The sequence below is a fragment of the Bufo gargarizans genome, chromosome 2 (genome assembly GCF_014858855.1).
Source record: "Bufo gargarizans isolate SCDJY-AF-19 chromosome 2, ASM1485885v1, whole genome shotgun sequence".
In the NCBI taxonomy this organism is placed as follows: Eukaryota; Metazoa; Chordata; class Amphibia; order Anura; family Bufonidae; genus Bufo; species Bufo gargarizans.
In genome coordinates this window covers 584,378,640-584,398,919 of record NC_058081.1, presented here as the reverse complement: position 1 = coordinate 584,398,919, position 20,280 = coordinate 584,378,640, and the positions used below count along the sequence as shown (strand labels likewise).

The following is a 20,280-nucleotide window of genomic DNA, read 5'->3' as shown; positions in this document are numbered from 1 at the left end:
GCATCCACCCTATAGGGAATACTAAAACAGTTTATTGAGAAATGACTGTTGCCTAATACTTCAGTAAAATTTTTTATCTTTTTTCCAGCGAATTCGAAGAGCTGAGATTTAGCACTGATCTCGCCGCACATCGCAGAGATTCTGGCCCGATGCATTGTGGGAGGAGGCAGGGTTTATGGGATACAAAGAACTTACCACAGCGGCTCTGTCAGACACCCCAAAGGCGCACTTCTGCCTCTTGCTAGTTATGTAGGACGAATTCTCCTGGATCTTCTCCAGCAGTTGGCGCATCGGCTTGCAGTAATTGGACACTTTACATTCCTTCAGAAAAGATTTCAGCTACGGGGCAAAACAAAAAATAAAAAAAAATTACCATTAAGGTTTGCCAAAAAGAAGGCAAACAAGTATTAATTGATCCGCCCGCACTCACATAAGGAACCATCACCATCCTTGCTGATGAGGAGCATGATAAATGTTTGGACTTACCTTTACAAAACACAGGTACTCTTCAGGTTCCCTCATATCAACATCCCTTTGGACTTTCTACAATCCCATTTTGCACCCCAACATAGAAAAACCATCTGGGGTCTGGCCTCTCTTGGCTAATCACGGTGGGATTAACTGGGAAAAGCTCCTAGATCTTCCCAGGGTTCAGAAAGCGCCATTCCTCCACTTATTAGACTTCCACAGGGACATTAGGCGCATCTCTCGACCTCCAACTCAAAACAGAACCCTTTCTTGATAGAAGAACCTATTAAAAAATTACCCAATTACCCAAAAAACTGCTTTCTCCAACATATATCTTTTCTTTATCCAATGCTCCGCCAAAGCTTTATTTCCTAGAAGCATTCGAGGGGGAGGTACAACAATCTCCCTACCATGCTTATCACAGCAGCAAGACTTCTAATTCCATACTTATGGAAGAGCAACTATATCAGATTGGATAGAGCAAGTCGACCAGATATATATCGGTTTTAGGGGCTCGCCCACTGGGAGACCCACACTCACTCGAAGTTCCTGAAGATACGGGGACCATGGAAAGCTTTTAGAAAATTTGACTAATAATGAAGCACTACCCATTGCTTGGCTATATCCGTAACTAACGGAACATCACAAAATTGCCGGACCTCCTTTTTTCCCCTCTAACACACGCCCTTTACCGGAAAACCGACATACCAGGCAAACACATTCTGAGACCGTCACTTAGGACTAATAAGAATCACCCCAAGTAAACCGACATAATCAAAGTCAGATGCTTTCCACATTAGGAATCCACCACCCCCCATCATCATCCCCTGGTCATACACTCGATCTTGAGAGAAAACATTCTAATAACCCCTACTATTCTGAACCAATGCAATAGGAATTACTAATTAAGTAGGGTGATATGCTGTAGAACATGACCGTCTGTACACTTGTTTTTCGTGGTGCATTGACGTTTATTGTTCAAAAATGTAAACTTTCGATTTGCACACTCGAATTGCATTACGTATAAGTTCTTACAAATTTTTTCAATAAAAAGAATACATTTTTTTATTATTATTATATTTTTTTTTAAAGTATTAATTGTACATGCGCTGGCATGGTGAGCCAACTGCGGAGACAGAGCAGATATACTGAATAAGGGCTCCTGCACACAACCGTATCGGTTTTTCACGGTTCCGCAAAACATTGTTACCGGCCGAGAGCCTGCATTTTTTTTTATCCTACACAATTGTCCTATCCTTGTCCACAAAACTGACAAGAATATGACATTTTGATTTTTTTTTTGTGGGGCTGTGGAACAGACTTACAGATGTGGACAGCATATGGGAGTGTTGTGCACATCTTTTGTGGCCCCCTTTGAGATGAATTGGTCCACATCCGTTCCGCAAATAATGCGGACCAAAACTACGGCATAGCACATAGGTGCATTCACATGACAGTATCAGTTTTGTGGATCCGCATAATACAGATGCAGTCAGTGTGCATCCGGCACTTTTCATGGGCCCCATTGAAAAAAAATGCCTATTCCGGTCTGCAAAACGGACAATAGGTCATAATCGATCATTTTTGGCTTGGCCGCATGAATGTGGACAACACACCGATGACATCCGTGAGCTGTCTGCATTTTTGCAGCCCCATAGAAATGAATGGGTCCGTGGACCGAAAATACACAGTCATGTGAATGCACCCTTCTACAATATGCACCTGTAGAGGTCATGGGATACGCAGGGGATGTAGATGTATCTGATGGGTGCAAACACTAACAAACCTAGGAACTTTCAAAGAACTAGATTTTGGGGTGACCCAGCACCTCAAGAAAGTCACTAGACCCTGAAGTCCATGTTCAAGATTATTGAAATGACCAGCAAATATAACAATGGTGCCATACCTATGCCAGAAGAAATCTACTGGTAATTTCAAAGGGGTTATAGAAGACTATAAAATACTACTTCATATGCCATGCCCCTCACAATGACTATACTTACCTGGCTCCCCACGCCGCTCCTGGTCCACGCACAGCCGCTGCAGGTTCTCAGTGCACGCATGACAGCGGCAGTCGGGGACAGGGTCGAGCCTCCCTAGCATTGCATGTGACACTATGGAGGGTCATCCCTGTCACCGCCTACCACTGGCTGCCTCACCCCTACCCCCTCTATCTGCGCACGGAGAGAAGCAGCAGCGGCAGTGCGGGGACCAAAAGCGGTTCAGGGAGCGGGGAGCCAGCCAAGTATATTTATTGTGAGGGCCCCAGTGTATGGGGGGGGGGGGGGGGGGGATCATTTTATAGTCTTGTATAACTCCTTTTAGGCCCTAATATACAGTGTAATGCTGGCTGAACCACAGTTTTTGGTGGAACTGTAGATCGTCTAACCCACAACACACAATGTCAGGGAAGAGAAGGATCTCTATCATTTTCCAAGAGACATACCACCCAGCACCCGATATGTCTGGGAGCAGCTTACATACACAATCAGCTGTACCGGCACAGGTTCACATGAACAGGCGATTATGCAGCAGCCTCTACTCTATAGGCACTACTTTTTTTGGTCACTACTGCGAGGCTGGCACACTTATGGTTAATACTGTAAGGCTGGCACAATGGTTTTGCCAATTTCACTAGTACCATAATAAATCAGGAATTTTTCTTTATCTAATGTGCCTACAAGACCACCAGGGGAGGTCTTTACAGAACAATTCCATAGGTGCCCACACCTGAACAATCTCTCCCCCGACCCCCATACACACTTGGGCGAGATCCTATGTATTTTTAATTAGAAGAACGGAGTAAAAAGGCCCTTTACATGGGCCGAGAATTGCACAGGCATTCGTTAGCGACAATCAGATGGTGTATATGTACCGCCGATTACCCAATGAACAAGCCAAACGCTTGTTCATTGGGTAATACGATCGTTTGTGCGCGTGCAGCAGATCATGCTATGTAAACACCATCTACTGCTGTCAAACAAGTTAGTATGGCCAAGAGCAATGGCATTAGCGATCGCTCCTCCCCATACTCTGGAGGAGACTGCTGCAGGTAAATACGCTGGTCTCCTCCACCAGCGAGCAGCATTTTGTCGGGAAGGAACACTTCCGTCCTGACTATCTGCTAATATCTTCCCGTGTAAAGGGACCTTAAGGCATTGTCAGACATCTCTGGCATTGGCTTATCTACAGGAGAACAAAGGATCGGGTGTTAAAGGGGTTATCCAATCTTACACAATGGGGGCATATCGCAAGGATATGCCCCCATTGTCTGATAGGTGCGGGTCCCACCTCTGGGACCCGCACCTATAAAAGGAGAACGGAGCAGAGAAGGTGGAGGAGGGCGCACTGCGCATGCGCAGCCGCCCTCCGTTCATTTCTATGGAGCCTCCGAAAAAAGTTGAGCGCTGGCTCAGCTATTTCCGTCGGCCCCATAGAAATGAATGGGAGCGTTGGCCGCGCATGTGCGGTGCACTCCCATTCACTTCAATGGGAGAGGCGGGGAGCTGTGCCTGGTGGTGGTCGGACCCTGGGAAACCTGGGGTCCTCGAGCCACAACTCTCCCCGGCTCCGTTCTCGTTGTAGGTGCGGGTCCCAGAGGTGGGACCCGCACCTATCAGACAATGGGGGCATATCCTTGCGATATGCCCCCATTGTCCAAGATGGGATAACCCCTTTAAAAAGCAACGCACCTTATCCTTTTGTAACCCATCATCATCTGTTAACATCTCAGTGGAGGGTCAGGAGCTATCCATACATATTTACACAAACCAATATTCGTCCAGATTATAGGGAACGACCCTTCCAGCAAACACTTGTTCCCGATAATCTGGGCGTCTAAATGCGCCGCCAAACACAGATGAACAAGTGAAATGCTCATTCATTGGGTGACCCTGTCGTGCAGGCACCACCAATCATCATTTCTGGACATCAGATCGTGCCGTCTAAACAGAAAATCTGCAGCTCAGAAACAGTGCAGATGTATGGGGATGAGGGATGGTAATAGAGACCCATTGTCCTCATACTGTGAAAGAGATCGCTGCATGTAACTGGTGGCCTCCTTCACTAGAGCAAGCAACTGTTGGGACGGAGTGCTTTCTTCCCGACAACTGGCCACTCAACCAGCCCATCTAAACCCGCCTTTAGATTGCCAGCCAGTCCCGTCGAAAACGGGTATATGTTTGGGGACCTTTAGTCTAGCCATACACATTAGATACCTGCCATATGACAAACCTCCCCCAACCTCTTATCTAACCCTCCCTTAACCAATACACAAGCATGCTCAGCTAGAGAGTGGGCAGTATGCCAGATACCCCTGATGGTGGTTAAAATCCAACAGCCCAATCCTTATCTCCCTGAACATCTGCCGGGAGGGTCCCATACACATTAGTTCAGGAGCCAGCAACCTCTGACACGCCTAGAATCCCCCTTCCACTTCTACAAGAACTGCAGAGTAGGTGTGCAAGCTGGGACTTCTAAACTATGGTCCAGATTTACTAACGTATCTGCGACAAAAAAAGTGGCGCAAAATGGAAAAATTTGGTGCGTCTTGGGTTTCTGTACTTTTTTTCCCCAACAAACTCAACAAAAAGGTGGGATCTAGTGGAAAGCAGGCAGAGGTTTACAGAAAGGGTCGGGAAAAAGATGCGTAAAAATCTGATTCAAAGCAAGTCAACCAATAGTTGGTACAGAGTCGGAGAAAAGGGTCTATCCCTGCACCACATTTATCAGCCAGCCTGAGCCCCTGGGATAACCTAGGCCCATGTGCTTGCTGTAAGATAAATGGAATCAATTCTCAGTTTCAGAGATTTCTGCAGCAAGTCTGCCACGTGTGAATACCCCCTTATAGCGCACCACTACTCCCTCCATTCCACATGTGTAACTACCGTATTAGCACTGGATATTACCACCAATCTCCATGAAGTTTTGGATTGTTACAATCCAAGTCCAAAGTATTCCCTCACCTGTGTGTAATTAATTACTGAAATATTCTGCATCACAGGACGCACTGCGACCTTTCCAGAGCAGTTATTAAATTACCATGACGTGAAAATTATTTTCCAAAAAGACAAAAAAAAAAAAAGCAGCTCTGGATAATTTAGCTAATCCCCAAACTTTGGCGATATACGCCCTGAGGCCGCTGAGCCACAAAGCACAGAGCGGCTGTTTGCACATCTGCAGCCGTGCTAGGAGAAACCCCTCTGGCAGGAGACTGCGGGCTCTGTTCCCAGTTCCTCTCTTGGAGTTTCTCTGCGTACACATCTGGGATCGGGCAGGGATAGGGGATGGTAACTGCTAACAGAGCCCTGAGCCGCAGACAGCCCTGGGGGTCTCCTACGTGTCAACGTGTGGTCTCATGGATGACGCATGAGAAAAGGAGGGGAACAGGGGGGCAGGTTTCCAAATTTCCGTGCTAACGTCAGCTGTGAAGGCTCTGCAGTCTAATCTGCTTGCGTGTGACCCACGGCGCGATACATCTGGCTCTCCTTGGATGGGGTCATGTGTCCACCCAAGTTTCCAGAACCTGGTCCTTTTCACACAACGGCCCCGGTCACTCGCTCATTCCTAGGCGCGAGGAGAGCAAAAACGGAAAAAGCGTATTTGCTCACCGGAGCGTGCTGGCCAGAAATTAGGAGAAGAAACTGCCCCCGATAATAGCCGTCTGCCAAAAGCAGTCTAAACAGGACGGAAGGAAGGGAACTGTAATGAGAGGCCATCTTTCGGAGCGGCGGGCTGTTTGGCAAACTTTGCCATAATTAATATGGGAAGAGTGACCCGCAGTTACTAAAACATCCTGAAACCCTCGCAGCTGCACGCTGAAAATAGAATGGCAGGGGGGTGTTTGCTGCCTCCCAACACGAAAGCACATCTCTGACGAGCATCCAAACCGCTGCCTGTAACCCCAGAGCTGCTGGACATGCTATTCTGGGGTTGTCACTTCTGGGCCATAGGCTCTAACGCGTGCAAGTGAAGGGTTAATAAAGAGCGACTAATAGCTACACGCCGCTCCGGAGCTGGGATTTGCAGTCTGCCAAAACAACTCTGCCGCCTCGCTCTTTTTCTCCCAGCACAGGGGGGGGGGGGGGGGTGTGCATGTCACCGAGACAGAAAGAGCGCATCACCCAAGAGCCGCGCCAGCCGGCGATTATCTGGATAGAAGCTGTCAGGCTGCCAATGATGCTCGCACACACACACACACACACACACACACACACACTCTGTTCTCTGGAAGGCTACGCATCGACTCACACCCACACAAGCCACCTATGGACGCGCACGTCTCCAGCTCCATTTATCCGCAGCAGGTTTAATTACAGCAGTCTAAGGGAGGTCATGTAAAAATAGTGGAGAACGCAACAATGGGGGGAGAAGACGGTACAAGATGAAAGACGCACTATGTAACTATTAGGCCACCTGCACACGGGGAGGATTTGTATACAGAAAAACCTGCATGAAAAAAATATATATATAAATATGAAATAAAGCACATTAATCTGCGCACAATCTGTTTTTGGTGTGGCGTTTGTTTATTTGAACAATCCTAATGAAGTCTATGGTGAAAACCGCTATCTATAAGGTGCGGAATCTCTTGACAGGCCTGCAGAGCAGGTCTCTTATTGAACGTAAGAAATACTCAGTGTAGATGAGATTTGGCACATCTCATTCAGTTAGCCGCTCCTGCATTATGGTGTGGTTTTACGTGAAAAAACCCCCCAAAAAAAACAAAACAAAAACCACACATAATCCACATGTTGTGTAGCTACCCTTAGGGTACGTGCAGACTTCAGTGTAGTTCATGAAGATTTCTGTGTGGATTTCACAGCATTTCAACAAAATCAGCATGTGTTACCTGCAGAAATTCAGCCCAGGAAGACTGCCCTTCTGCTGGCAACCCAGGATGGAACTGAGCACGTGTGTCCACACCAGCAAGGTGTAATTTCAAGTGGTCACAGCACTCAACAGTAGCCTGGCTTGTTTTGGGGTGCACGTCACGGATATGTTCCTCGCTCCACCTCAGGAAACACACTTGTAGTATTTATACAAGGCATCCTCAAACTGCGGCCCTCCATCTGTTGTAAAACTACAGCTCCCACAATGCCCTGCTGTAGGCCGATACCTGTAGGCATGATTGGAGTTGTAGTTTTGCAACAGCTGGAGGCCGCAGTTTGAGGGTGCCCGATTTGTACAATTAGACAGCACTCCGTTTGATTGATGTAATGATTATTGAATTTTATTCAGCTAGACATAATGATGCACAATGTATAGTTATGACAACGTTTCGGGCTATACGAGAGCCCTTCATCAGGCCCAAAAAGGACCACATGTGGGACACATTTAGCCTGAAACATTGTCATAACTGTACATTGTGCATCATTATGTCCGGCTGAATAAAATTCACTAATCACATCAAATGGAGTGCTGGCTAATTGTATAAATATAGAGGAATAAGAAAAAGAACAAACAGCAGGTGGCGCTATACAGATACATTTTATGAAATAACTCAGTGAATATACTACATTTTTAATTACAGAAGTATTCACATCCAGTTGCAGAATATTTTTCATGGGACAACCCCCGTCAGTGTGTACATACAGACCACAGGCATGCAATGCCTCACCAGTCTGACTCCCAAAGTCTCATGTTACTGGCGGACATATTAATTTAGCAGCTTCGGGGCCAGTTTGGTATAACTTGCATATGGCAATCGGGAACTCCTAATATTTACTGTAAAAAGAAAAAAGACTCTGCTTCATCCATCACTGGAGCGGATTATAAAAGGAGAGAAAGTAGAACAGAGAGATACGATGTAGGCCTCATGCACATGACTATCTATTTTGTGGTCTGCAAATCAAGGATCTGCAAAATACGGATGCGGTCCTTGTGTCATCCGCTTTTTTTTTTTTGGGTGAACCCATTGACCAATAAGTCAGTGGTCCACATTTGTGGAATGGACATACGGATATGGAAAGCACACGGATGATCTATGTGCAATCCACATCTGCATGCCTGTACCACAAAAAAGATAGAACGTCCTAAACTTGGTCGCAAAATGCAAACCGCTGAGCCACAGAAGACAATAGGACTGCAAAATACGCTGATGCAACCCGGACTGTATATGTATTTTGAGGATCCGCAACTTGAAGGCCGCAAAACGCATAGGGTCGTGTGCATGAGGCCTTACCCTGTTTTTAGAATTCGCTCTTGGTTTTGGCTTTCAAAAGTGCATCAGGAAACCTGACGGTGAGGAAGAAGAGTGAGATACGGTAAGTCAATCTACTTACTGTACAAAACACGCAAGAGTGGCATACTAGACTCACCTCTGTAATAAAGCAGGATAGGTCAGGCTGACATGCAGCATACCATGAGGCTGTGTCCATAACTAATACACTTTTAGAAGGGAGTGGTAGATTTAATTAACCCTGTGTATGGAGGCTTATCGCTATATATATGTATACTGGTGTGTGCTGGATGCTTTACATGGCCAGAAAACTAACTGCGCAGAATGAGCTTTTCTCTATGTGGAAGAATGGTTATATTACGAGGAAGACTGGAAGGAAATGTGAGGACCCATGGTCCATATGGCTGGCTACAGCTGCATTGACTCCAGACAGGACTTTCCTAAGGGCGATTTGTATGTACTTACCATGAAGTCATGTTGTGCTTGGGGTGCACTCATGACTTTTGCTCTTTACAGATATCAATGGACTTAATATAATACCCTCATTTGTGCTACTATTGGAGTAATGATGACCCTGAGCTATGTAATATGACTCCTGGTCTACCTTCTTGGGTTATTGTTGGTGGAAAGTGGAAATGGAAGGGACTGATTATTTCTTTGTTAGCTTAAAGTTTGAAAAGGTCTATATAAAGGGAGTCTGTCACTGGGAAATTCTGTGGAACCAGGCACAATGTGGGACACGTTAATTCCCACGCGCCAGTCTTGATCCCCCTGCGCTGGAGTAAGATGCACTTGATTTTTTAAAGGGCAACTGGCTCTTAATGAATTAGCCGCTTTTCGGGCAAGTTATAGCAAATCCGGAAGGAGGCAGAAGTTCTGCCCCCTCCTGCTAAGCCCCGACCTTTTTTCCACTTCAGACAAGAGGCTTAAGCTGAAAGTCACAAATGATGGCATGCACCATAAATTGAAACTTTTTTACACTACAATAGTGGCATAAATGACTTGATATATGTCCCCCAACGCCTTGTAGCGCTAGCTCAGCTAAACGCAATAATTCATTTCACTTACAGATCTCTTGAGAAAAGGCATTTTTAATCCATGTGCAAATGAGCAGTTAAGTGCACCAAAGGCAGGCCCAAGGTGCAATGTGCACCCTGACTCTTCCCGCTTTCTCTGAAAGTCCCTCCCTCCCCTTCTTGATTGACATATTGGCTTTAGGGTGACATTTATGGAAAAGGTACAAAGATCACGCTCCAGTGATATTATATCATGAAAGTTGGGTATTTAAGTAAAAGCAGCAATGGTGATCTCCTCATCTCAAACAATTAAATGAAACAAAAGCCAACACCAGTGGTGGGTATACCCCCACAAAAAAATTTACATTTCTCAATAATTTCTCATGTGGCCTTGAGCATCAATAATAGCTTGATAACGAAGTCTCATGCTGTTCACAAGTAGACTTATTTCCTGCTGAGGCATGGCATCCCACTATTTTTGAAAGGCGGCCCTCAGGTCAGTGAGGTTCTGGGGTACAGAGTTACGAGCCTCTACGTGGCGCCTCAGTTGATCCCATAGGTTTTTTTAATGGGATTCAGGTCTGGAGAAAGTGCAGGTCACTCCATTTGAGATAACCCAGTCTCCAGCAGCCGTTCCCTAATGAGGTGACCTCGATGAGCTGGCGCATTGTCATCCACGAAGACAAAATTAGGCCTGTGTTGTTCATATAGAGGCACAATGACTGGATGAATGATGTTAGTAGTAGTAGGGGCTTGTCACTGCACCATTCACAAAGTGTAGGGCAGTTCTGTATTGACTAGACACATCTGCCCACACTAACACCACCACCAAAGGCTCGTCTGGTGATAGCAGTGGCTGATGCGTAGCACTCTCCTTGATGTGTCCAACATCCTTGGCGACCATCATTTCTTCTAAGTGTGAATCGACTTATCAGTGAACAGCCCCGAGGCCGACTGGTCCTTCGTTTAGCGTAGATGATCCCTGGCCCATGCAAGATGATGACACTTGTGGTCAGGTACCCTTGTAGGTCATCTAGCACGCAGACGTAAACAGTTTTGAGTGGTTTGACTTGACATTTGGGTGCCTCTCAACTCCCTTAAATGTGCCTGGAGTTGTGTGACCTTCGTCATCCGATTCCGCAGGGCATTGTTGACAATGAAGTGATTAGCCACATCCCAGACTGGTTAAGGACCTCCACTTGTATGCCTGTGACTCTTCCAGTATCTCTGTTGCAACCTGATGACACTGACACTCTAAGCTCAGTGGCCACTTCCATCTGAGAACATCCTGCTTGAAGCCTCACAATGACGATTTACTGTTGCTTAATTCTCAGGTGTTGTCTTGGTCTCATGTCAAAATGTGAACAGCGCGATGAGGAGGACTGTTTAAATACCAACTCTAATTGAAACAGGAAATTTATTGGGCGATTCATGGATCAAATACCTGTTGTGAATTTTGCCATTAAGCTCCTCGTTAGAGAACAGCAAGTTGTGCAAAAAGTATTGAACCATTGAACAGTTGGACATGTGCATTCAAAAGTTTAGAGAAGATCAAATCAAGTTCACCTGTAAAGGTCAGAGCGCATTTTAGGTTCATCCTGAAATTTCACCCACAAGCCAAATATCCCTAACTTTTTGTGAGTAGTGTATATAGTTGTGCTAGCTGTAAAAATGTAATGCACTCGATCCTTCTTTCCCTAGACATCAGTGTGGAGGCCCTCCATACAGACAAGAAAGATGGAGGGTTCTTCTGTGTATGGTCACCATAAGAAATGCATGCATTACAAATTTACTCAACTTGTATATAGATTCACAGGATTCGGGCCCTTATACAATGGTAGGTATAAAATCATAGAAACCCCCCACCCCCAGCAAATAAATTCAGGCAATGTGCAGAACCAGACGTAAATTTAGTAGAGTAATGGTCTGACCAATGGGCAATCCTGCTGAAAAATCACAAGGCACAGAAGCCCTTTAACATTCAGTTATAGCCAATTCTAGTGATTTATGGTCAAGAAAGAAAAAGAAGCAAAGGAAAAACAAAACTGTGCAGGAGGCAATGAGAACGGTGTGTAATGTGCTGTACACAAAACACCTGCAACTGAAGACAACTCACGCATTTCTACCACAGGCTTATTCAGCACAGGAGATCAGTAAGACAAGGCTAAGATGATTAACTGAGAAACGCAATGTGCATCTGGGATATATTACAAAGCCTCCACATGGACTATTAATCTGTCTCTCGATAGGCTACAAATAATTTAATGTTTTCAGCAAAGCCTAGCCTCATGCCTATATATCTTGACTGCAAATGTAGCCTCAGTGAACTCTAAAGTAGCTGCTTCCAAGCTACAAAACAGCTGAACCATCTTCATGATTTTATAGTTTAAGGAGAGACTTCTGGGCCTTAATATGTTCATATTGGGGAAGAATTGAGAAATTGACCCTCATTCATTTCCAAGAACAGTAAGATCATTCGAGAATCAGAATCAACAGCTAGAGTATAGAATCCTTTACCCATTAATACAAAAACATGGGGGACCAAGGGCAGCCACTAATGGTTGTGTGGTCACGGGGGGACCAAGTGTCCTGCAATTTTGCGAGCAAGAGGAAATGCCTAGACAAACTGTATACAGGACAATATGCCGATGAAATTTGATCATCCAAAGCATTTCAGAGCAGATTTAGATGTCGTAAACTCAATCGGCTGTCTAAACCGGCGCATTTACTACAGTGGCTCAGGCTGAATGATAAATCTGAAGCAGGGCTACAAATTTTTGTCCAGCTCAACTTTTGATTGGCTTAGTTTGAGTTAGAATTTTTACACCAAAATAGTAAAGCGATATGTCACGCATTAGGCCACACCCCTTCCCATTAAGTAAACCCCCCTTTCGAGAGAATTAAAAAGTTGCGAAATTCTAGTCGCACCAATTTCTTTTTAGACAGACTCTAGGTGCAGACACGTTAGTTAAAGGGGTTGTCTCACTTAAGCAAATGGCATTAATCATGTAGAGAAAGTTAATACAAGGCACTTACTAATGTATTGTGATTGCTTCCTTGATTCATTTTTCCATCACATCATACACTGCTCGTTTCCATGGTTATGACCACCTTGCAATCCAGCAGCGGTGGTCATGCTAAAACACTATAGGAAAAAGCACCAGCATATAGGAGCTTCCAGTGTCTCGGTCACCAGAGAGGCTGACGCATTTTCCTATAGTGTGCAAGCATGACCACCGCAGATGGATTGCAGGGTGGTCGTAACCAAGGAAACGAGCAGTGTATAATGTGATGGAAAAATGAATCAAGACGGCAAAGGCGGCAATATGGAGAATCACAGTACATTTGAAGTGCCTTGTATCAACTTTCTCTACATGATAAAAGCCACTAACTGAAGTGAGACTGACCCTTTAGGCCCCTTTTACACGGGCGAGAATTCCATGCGGGGGCAATGCATGAGGTGAACACACTGCGCCCGCACTGAATACAAACCCATTCACTTCAATGGGGCTGTTCAGATGAGCGGTGATTTTCACACATCACTTATGCGTTGCGTGAAAATCGCAGCATTTTCTATATTGTGTGTTTTTCACGCAACGCAGGCCCCATAGAAATAAATAGGTATGCGTGAAAAATCGCAAGCATCCGCAAGCAAGTACGGATGCGGGGCGATTTTCACGCATGGTTGCTAGGAGACGATAATAGTAAATTGATAAGTCAATTTACTGTATTATTTTCCCTTATAACATGATTATAAAGGAAAATAATAGCATTCTTAACGCAGAACGCTTACTAAAATGTGGCTTTAGGGGTTAAAAAATAAAAACTTCTCCTCATCCTGTTGTTCGTGTAGCCGCCATAGTCTTCTTTCAGGACCTGCCAAAGGACCTTTGATGACGTAATCACGCTCACCACGTGGTGACGTCAGCGCAGGTCCTTCTGAATGAAGATAGAAGATTTCTATCTTCATTCAGCAGGACCTGCGCTCACCACGTGGTGAGTGCGATTACGTCAGAGGTACTTTTGCAGGTCCTGAAAGAAGACGATACCGGCTGTGCGATCAAGTGGATGGGGCGAGTTAATTTAATTTAAATTTTTTTAACCCCTAAAGCCACATTTTAGTAAGCATTCTTTATTAAGAATGCTATTATTTTCCCTTATAACCATGTTATAAGGAAAAAAAAATAATATATATACAGAACACCGAACTCAAACCCGAACTTCAGTGAAGAAGTCCGGGTTCGGGTCTGGGTACCAGAGTCAGTTTTTTTATCACGTGCGTGCAAAATGCATTGCACCCGCACGATAAAAACTGAACATCGGAACGCTATCACAGTCAACACTGACTGCAATTGCGTACCTACTCGCACGATTTTCCCTGATCCAGACATGTTCGTCTGCAAGGGGCTTTACTCTTTGCCTTCATGTCCTGTCTCATGAGAAACAGGGCTCCTTAAATTGGTTGCCCATAAGGATAAACCCTGTGAAAATGTCCTAATAAAAGTATATGGACATCATAAAGGAGGTCCCCAGTTTGTAATCCCCCTCTATTGGGCAAAGCAGAGAGCCACTAACAAGCAGCAGCTTTTAGCAACCCTGCTAATTAATGGTCGTGGGGCTATGCCGAATGGGCGAGTGCTTCGGCCTGCTCACTGTTTACTTCAGCTTGTACAGCACAACGCCATAATTTTTTACAGCAACTGCATAGAAATAGGAAAGGAACGCACGCCCACCTGCTACACATTGATGTAGTGCCACTAAGCATAAATGCTAAACATGGGGCTATTTCTATACCTTTGGACCAAAATGCATAGGTCCAGTCACCACGTTGAGGTGGCCTCTTTCAATTGGGTCCCTACACCACTTGGTGGCCACCGCCACCACAACACCGCACCTGCATTTGGCAAGACTCAGCATCCCTTCTTCCAGGCTAAGCCCTGAACCACATCACCGGACAGGCACAATATCGCGGAAACAGCCGCCATGCAGCACTCCACTGTGTGAATAGTTCTAAAAAGCTCACTTTTCCACATGGTCTCAGGAAACAGGACTGCGACGAAGTACGTATTAACCCTTGAAGGCACCTGGGTCGAAAGGATGGAGTGACGCTATTAATACAGGACAGTGTGTACTTTCCTCAGCAGCCGTGCCTGGTATAACAGATTACCACCATTCAAGTGGACTGAGACGTTCCAAAAACATCATGACCATTTAGTCCACGTACAAGGATCCATCCTACCTGTAAAATGGCGGGAAGTACCAGTTCTGGGAATCCAATGCTGTGGGCCTGGGTGTGCACGTATTCCAATGTCAGGTCATAAATCTGCTCAATCAGCCCGTCCTGCAGACAAGAGCACAAAGAAAATAATTTTGATGACAAAAATAAGAAGTAGGCAGACAAAAAATCCCACAAAGACGAAATATCGCAAACTGTGCTGGGTTCTCACTTGCAAGCCCTTCCTACCACATCCTCCGATGCCCTGGCTGACGGCGACAGTGTTCCCGGTATCATCACAGAAACGCTGGTGCTATCAGCCAGGACACAGGGGGTCGGAAAGGCTTGCAAGGGAGAACACGGAGCACTAGCGGGGAATGCGAGAACACGGAGCACTAGCGGGGAATGCGAGAACACGGAGCACTAGCGGGGAATGCGAGAACACGGAGCACTAGCGGGGAATGCGAGAACACGGAGCACTAGCGGGGAATGCGAGAACACGGAGCACTAGCGGGGAATGCGAGAACACGGAGCACTAGCGGGGAATGCGAGAACACGGAGCACTAGCGGGGAATGCGAGAACACGGAGCACTAGCGGGGAATGCGAGAACACGGAGCACTAGCGGGGAATGCGAGAACACGGAGCACTAGCGGGGAATGCGAGAACACGGAGCACTAGCGGGGAATGCGAGAACACGGAGCACTAGCGGGGAATGCGAGAACACGGAGCACTAGCGGGGAATGCGAGAACACGGAGCACTAGCGGGGAATGCGAGAACACGGAGCACTAGCGGGGAATGCGAGAACACGGAGCACTAGCGGGGAATGCGAGAACACGGAGCACTAGCGGGGAATGCGAGAACCACGGAGCACTAGCGGGGAATGCGAGAACACGGAGCACTAGCGGGGAATGCGAGAACACGGAGCACTAGCGGGGAATGCGAGAACACGGAGCACTAGCGGGGAATGCGAGAACACGGAGCACTAGCGGGGAATGCGAGAACACGGAGCACTAGCGGGGAATGCGAGAACACGGAGCACTAGCGGGGAATGCGAGAACACGGAGCACTAGCGGGGAATGCGAGAACACGGAGCACTAGCGGGAATGCGAGAACACGGAGCACTAGCGGGGAATGCGAGAACACGGAGCACTAGCGGGGAATGCGAGAACACGGAGCACTAGCGGGGAATGCGAGAACACGGAGCACTAGCGGGGAATGCGAGAACACGGAGCACTAGCGGGGAATGCGAGAACACGGAGCACTAGCGGGGAATGCGAGAACACGGAGCACTAGCGGGGAATGCGAGAACACGGAGCACTAGCGGGGAATGCGAGAACACGGAGCACTAGCGGGGAATGCGAGAACACGGAGCACTAGCGGGGAATGCGAGAACACGGAGCACTAGCGGGGAATGCGAGAACACGGAGCACTAGCGGGGAATGCGAGAACACGGAGCACTAGCGGGGAATGCGAGAACACGGAGCACTAGCGGGGAATGCGAGAACACGGAGCACTAGCGGGGAATGCGAGAACACGGAGCACTAGCGGGGAATGCGAGAACACGGAGCACTAGCGGGGAATGCGAGAACACGGAGCACTAGCGGGGAATGCGAGAACACGGAGCACTAGCGGGGAATGCGAGAACACGGCACGGAGCACTAGCGGGGAATGCGAGAACACGGAGCACTAGCGGGGAATGCGAGAACACGGAGCACTAGCGGGGAATGCGAGAACACGGAGCACTAGCGGGGAATGCGAGAACACGGAGCACTAGCGGGGAATGCGAGAACACGGAGCACTAGCGGGGAATGCGAGAACACGGAGCACTAGCGGGGAATGCGAGAACACGGAGCACTAGCGGGGAATGCGAGAACACGGAGCACTAGCGGGGAATGCGAGAACACGGAGCACTAGCGGGGAATGCGAGAACACGGAGCACTAGCGGGGAATGCGAGAACACGGAGCACTAGCGGGGAATGCGAGAACACGGAGCACTAGCGGGGAATGCGAGAACACGGAGCACTAGCGGGGAATGCGAGAACACGGAGCACTAGCGGGGAATGCGAGAACACGGAGCACTAGCGGGGAATGCGAGAACACGGAGCACTAGCGGGGAATGCGAGAACACGGAGCACTAGCGGGGAATGCGAGAACACGGAGCACTAGCGGGGAATGCGAGAACACGGAGCACTAGCGGGGAATGCGAGAACACGGAGCACTAGCGGGGAATGCGAGAACACGGAGCACTAGCGGGGAATGCGAGAACACGGAGCACTAGCGGGGAATGCGAGAACACGGAGCACTAGCGGGGAATGCGAGAACACGGAGCACTAGCGGGGAATGCGAGAACACGGAGCACTAGCGGGGAATGCGAGAACACGGAGCACTAGCGGGGAATGCGAGAACACGGAGCACTAGCGGGGAATGCGAGAACACGGAGCACTAGCGGGGAATGCGAGAACACGGAGCACTAGCGGGGAATGCGAGAACACGGAGCACTAGCGGGGAATGCGAGAACACGGAGCACTAGCGGGGAATGCGAGAACACGGAGCACTAGCGGGGAATGCGAGAACACGGAGCACTAGCGGGGAATGCGAGAACACGGAGCACTAGCGGGGAATGCGAGAACACGGAGCACTAGCGGGGAATGCGAGAACACGGAGCACTAGCGGGGAATGCGAGAACACGGAGCACTAGCGGGGAATGCGAGAACACGGAGCACTAGCGGGGAATGGGAGAACACGGAGCACTAGCAGGGAATGGGAAAACACGGAGCACTAGCAGGGAATGGGAAAACACGGAGCACTAGCAGGGAATGGGAGAACACGGAGCACTAGCAGGGAATGGGAGAACACGGAGCACTAGCAGGGAATGGGAGAACACGGAGCACGAGCAGGGAATGGGACAACCCTTGTGGCACTTTCAACACAGTTCACATAATGGATAAAAGATGTTTTTTAGGGAATGAGGGGAAAAAAAGGCATTTGCACTCGTGTAACTTGGCTACATTTTTAATTTTTGAACCAGGGGTTTTCAAAGATCTTGGATAGATCATCAATATCTGATCAGTGGGGGTCCGACATCCAGGATTCCCACCGATCAGCTGTTTGAGAAGGCAGCGCCTGGCTCCCTAACAGCTTTGCCATTGGCCACAGCTCATTGAAGTGAATGGGGCTGAGCAGCCATATCACGCGCAGCTGCTATCAAATGGATGGCGCTGTGCTTGGTGAGCAGAGAGAAGGCTGCAGCCAGTGCCTTCTCAAACAGGCGATCGGCGGGGGTCCCAGGTGTCGGACCCCACCGATCAGATATCCAGAGGATAGGTGATCAGTAAAAAGATCTCTGAAAACCCTTTTACATTTTAATAAGCCCAATTATAGCCACGCATTCACCACTAGGAGAGCATTGCATAGAAGGAATGAAATAAAATGGGGTGGTGGGGGGGGGGGGGGGGGATTATCTTTGTGCCAACACAATATCTTACAGCATGTGTGGACATGAATATATGATAACGTGCAGACTATACTAGATGGCTGTTGGTGGATAGGACATTTACCCTGAACACTTTCTCCAGGAGGTTCACATTGGACAACTTCAGGATCACAGCAAAGTTGATTGGTTTTACACTAATCCTTCCGGGCCGTTTGTTAAAATTCACTTGCTGCAAAATCTGAAAAAAAAATAATATATATATAAAATTATGGTAAGTGTTTTCGCTTGACTTACAAAAAATAAAAATCACAAAGTGGCAGAGCAGCTGTACATGTTCACATCAAGGTTTGTACATCTGGGCCATCTTCCAGGACGGTTAACTTGTCAGCAGATTAGGATTTTCTAATTAATATGTAATTACCTAATGGTGTTCTCGTGGTGTTAATTCCTTTTCTCTGCATTCTCAATGCAAAGACATCGATGGGACGCGCAATCATTCCGCACACTAGAACAGACTGAGGGTACACGCAGATGGCAGTGGAGTTTGTGCAGATGTTCCATGTGGACTCAAAATACGCATGTGTTACTTGTGGATTTTGTGGCGGATTTCCACTCTGATTTGCCCCAGATCTCATTCAAAATCCACACAAAAATCTACAAGTAATATGTAGATAATTTACACATGTGGCCATCAATTTGCAAGACGTTTAAATGATGTGGAGCATAAAATAACTTGAGATTCCCAGGGGTTGTCTGGTGCCGACAACCCCTGGACTTGTGTCCTATCAGAGCTTAGAAGGTCATAAAGGCTGGCGGTTAAGCTCGGGACTCCCCTCCCAGTGGGAGCCGGAATACAATTCCAGCTGCTGGGGAAAAGAAGAACTAGATCGGGGTCCCCCTGCAATAACATTTTCAGCTGAGGGTCCCGAGACATTGGGAGAGATTTTCTGTTTTTCTTGAGTCTGTGTTGGTGTCATTTGTGCCAAAATCATCAAATATCACACGTTCTATAAATCTGGTCCATCTTTAAACATGTTATTGCACTCCACCTACCCTACTGGACTGGGCCTGGGCCTTTTTTTTTTTTTTTTGAGACATTGAATTCTGAAGTCAAACTAATACAGGTAACCTGTATGCAATCATCCATAAGGCTAGTCGTATACATTTTCCCTTTCAGATGCCGTGGTCAAATGTGACCACGGCATCTGCGCAGTCCGGAAGAGGAATTTGTGCACTTCTGCTTCGGTAACAGCATTCCCCAGCTGAGATCGGGGAACCTGTTACATTGATCTAATAGGCTGAAGTCTCAAGCAGGCTTTGGTGCCTATTAGATGACTATACCAATACAGGCCACTAGGTGGCAGCATTGTATTGCTATAGTGCAAATTAAGTGTTCAATGGTGACTATGTAGACATCAATGAACACAATAGGCAATATTATTGCCAGTTGTCACCCAAGGTGACTTAAAAATAAAAAAGTAAAAAGGTTTTTGCAAATATAAAAAAAATATATAAAAAGTTCAAATCACCCCCCTTTCCCTTAAAATAAAAATACTTAATGAAAAAGAAGAAAAAAAAAAAAAACACATCACGGGCATCGTCACGTGCGAAAATGCCCATACTATTAAAATATAACAATATTAAATGCTGTCATACTGAACTTCCTGAAAAGCCATGTCCAAGGCACAGCCCGACAGGCGGCCAGTAAAAATCCATCTGGCTGCAATACCAAGCACAGCCACTATACAATGTACTGTGCCTGGTATATTGTGGGAAGGTTGCAGTACTCAAGTGCAACAGCCTCATCAATACCGTACACCTGGAAAACCCCATAACTTAAGAGATCTACATAAAAACAGTCCCATAGGGTTAGTAAAAAAAAAAAAAAAAAAAAAAAACGCTAATATTTCTACAGATACCCCTGGTGTCACCTTAGTCGGGGCCATGTTCAGGCAAAGCACCGCTCC

The 20,280-nt window shown here is 46.9% G+C and overlaps 1 protein-coding gene across 1 annotated transcript in view; it reads right to left on the bottom strand.

Annotated features, from left to right (window-relative positions):
* NOC2L (NOC2 like nucleolar associated transcriptional repressor) overlaps positions 1–20,280 on the bottom strand; it is a 108,194-nt gene that overhangs the window by 28,425 nt on the left and 59,489 nt on the right. Inside the window, exons 13-15 of the mRNA XM_044281806.1 lie at positions 18,438–18,551; positions 14,903–15,004; positions 196–339 (exon numbers count right to left, since the gene is read on the bottom strand). Coding sequence (XP_044137741.1) covers positions 196–339; positions 14,903–15,004; positions 18,438–18,551 — 360 coding nt within the window. The remainder of the gene's footprint in view (positions 1–195; positions 340–14,902; positions 15,005–18,437; positions 18,552–20,280) is intronic.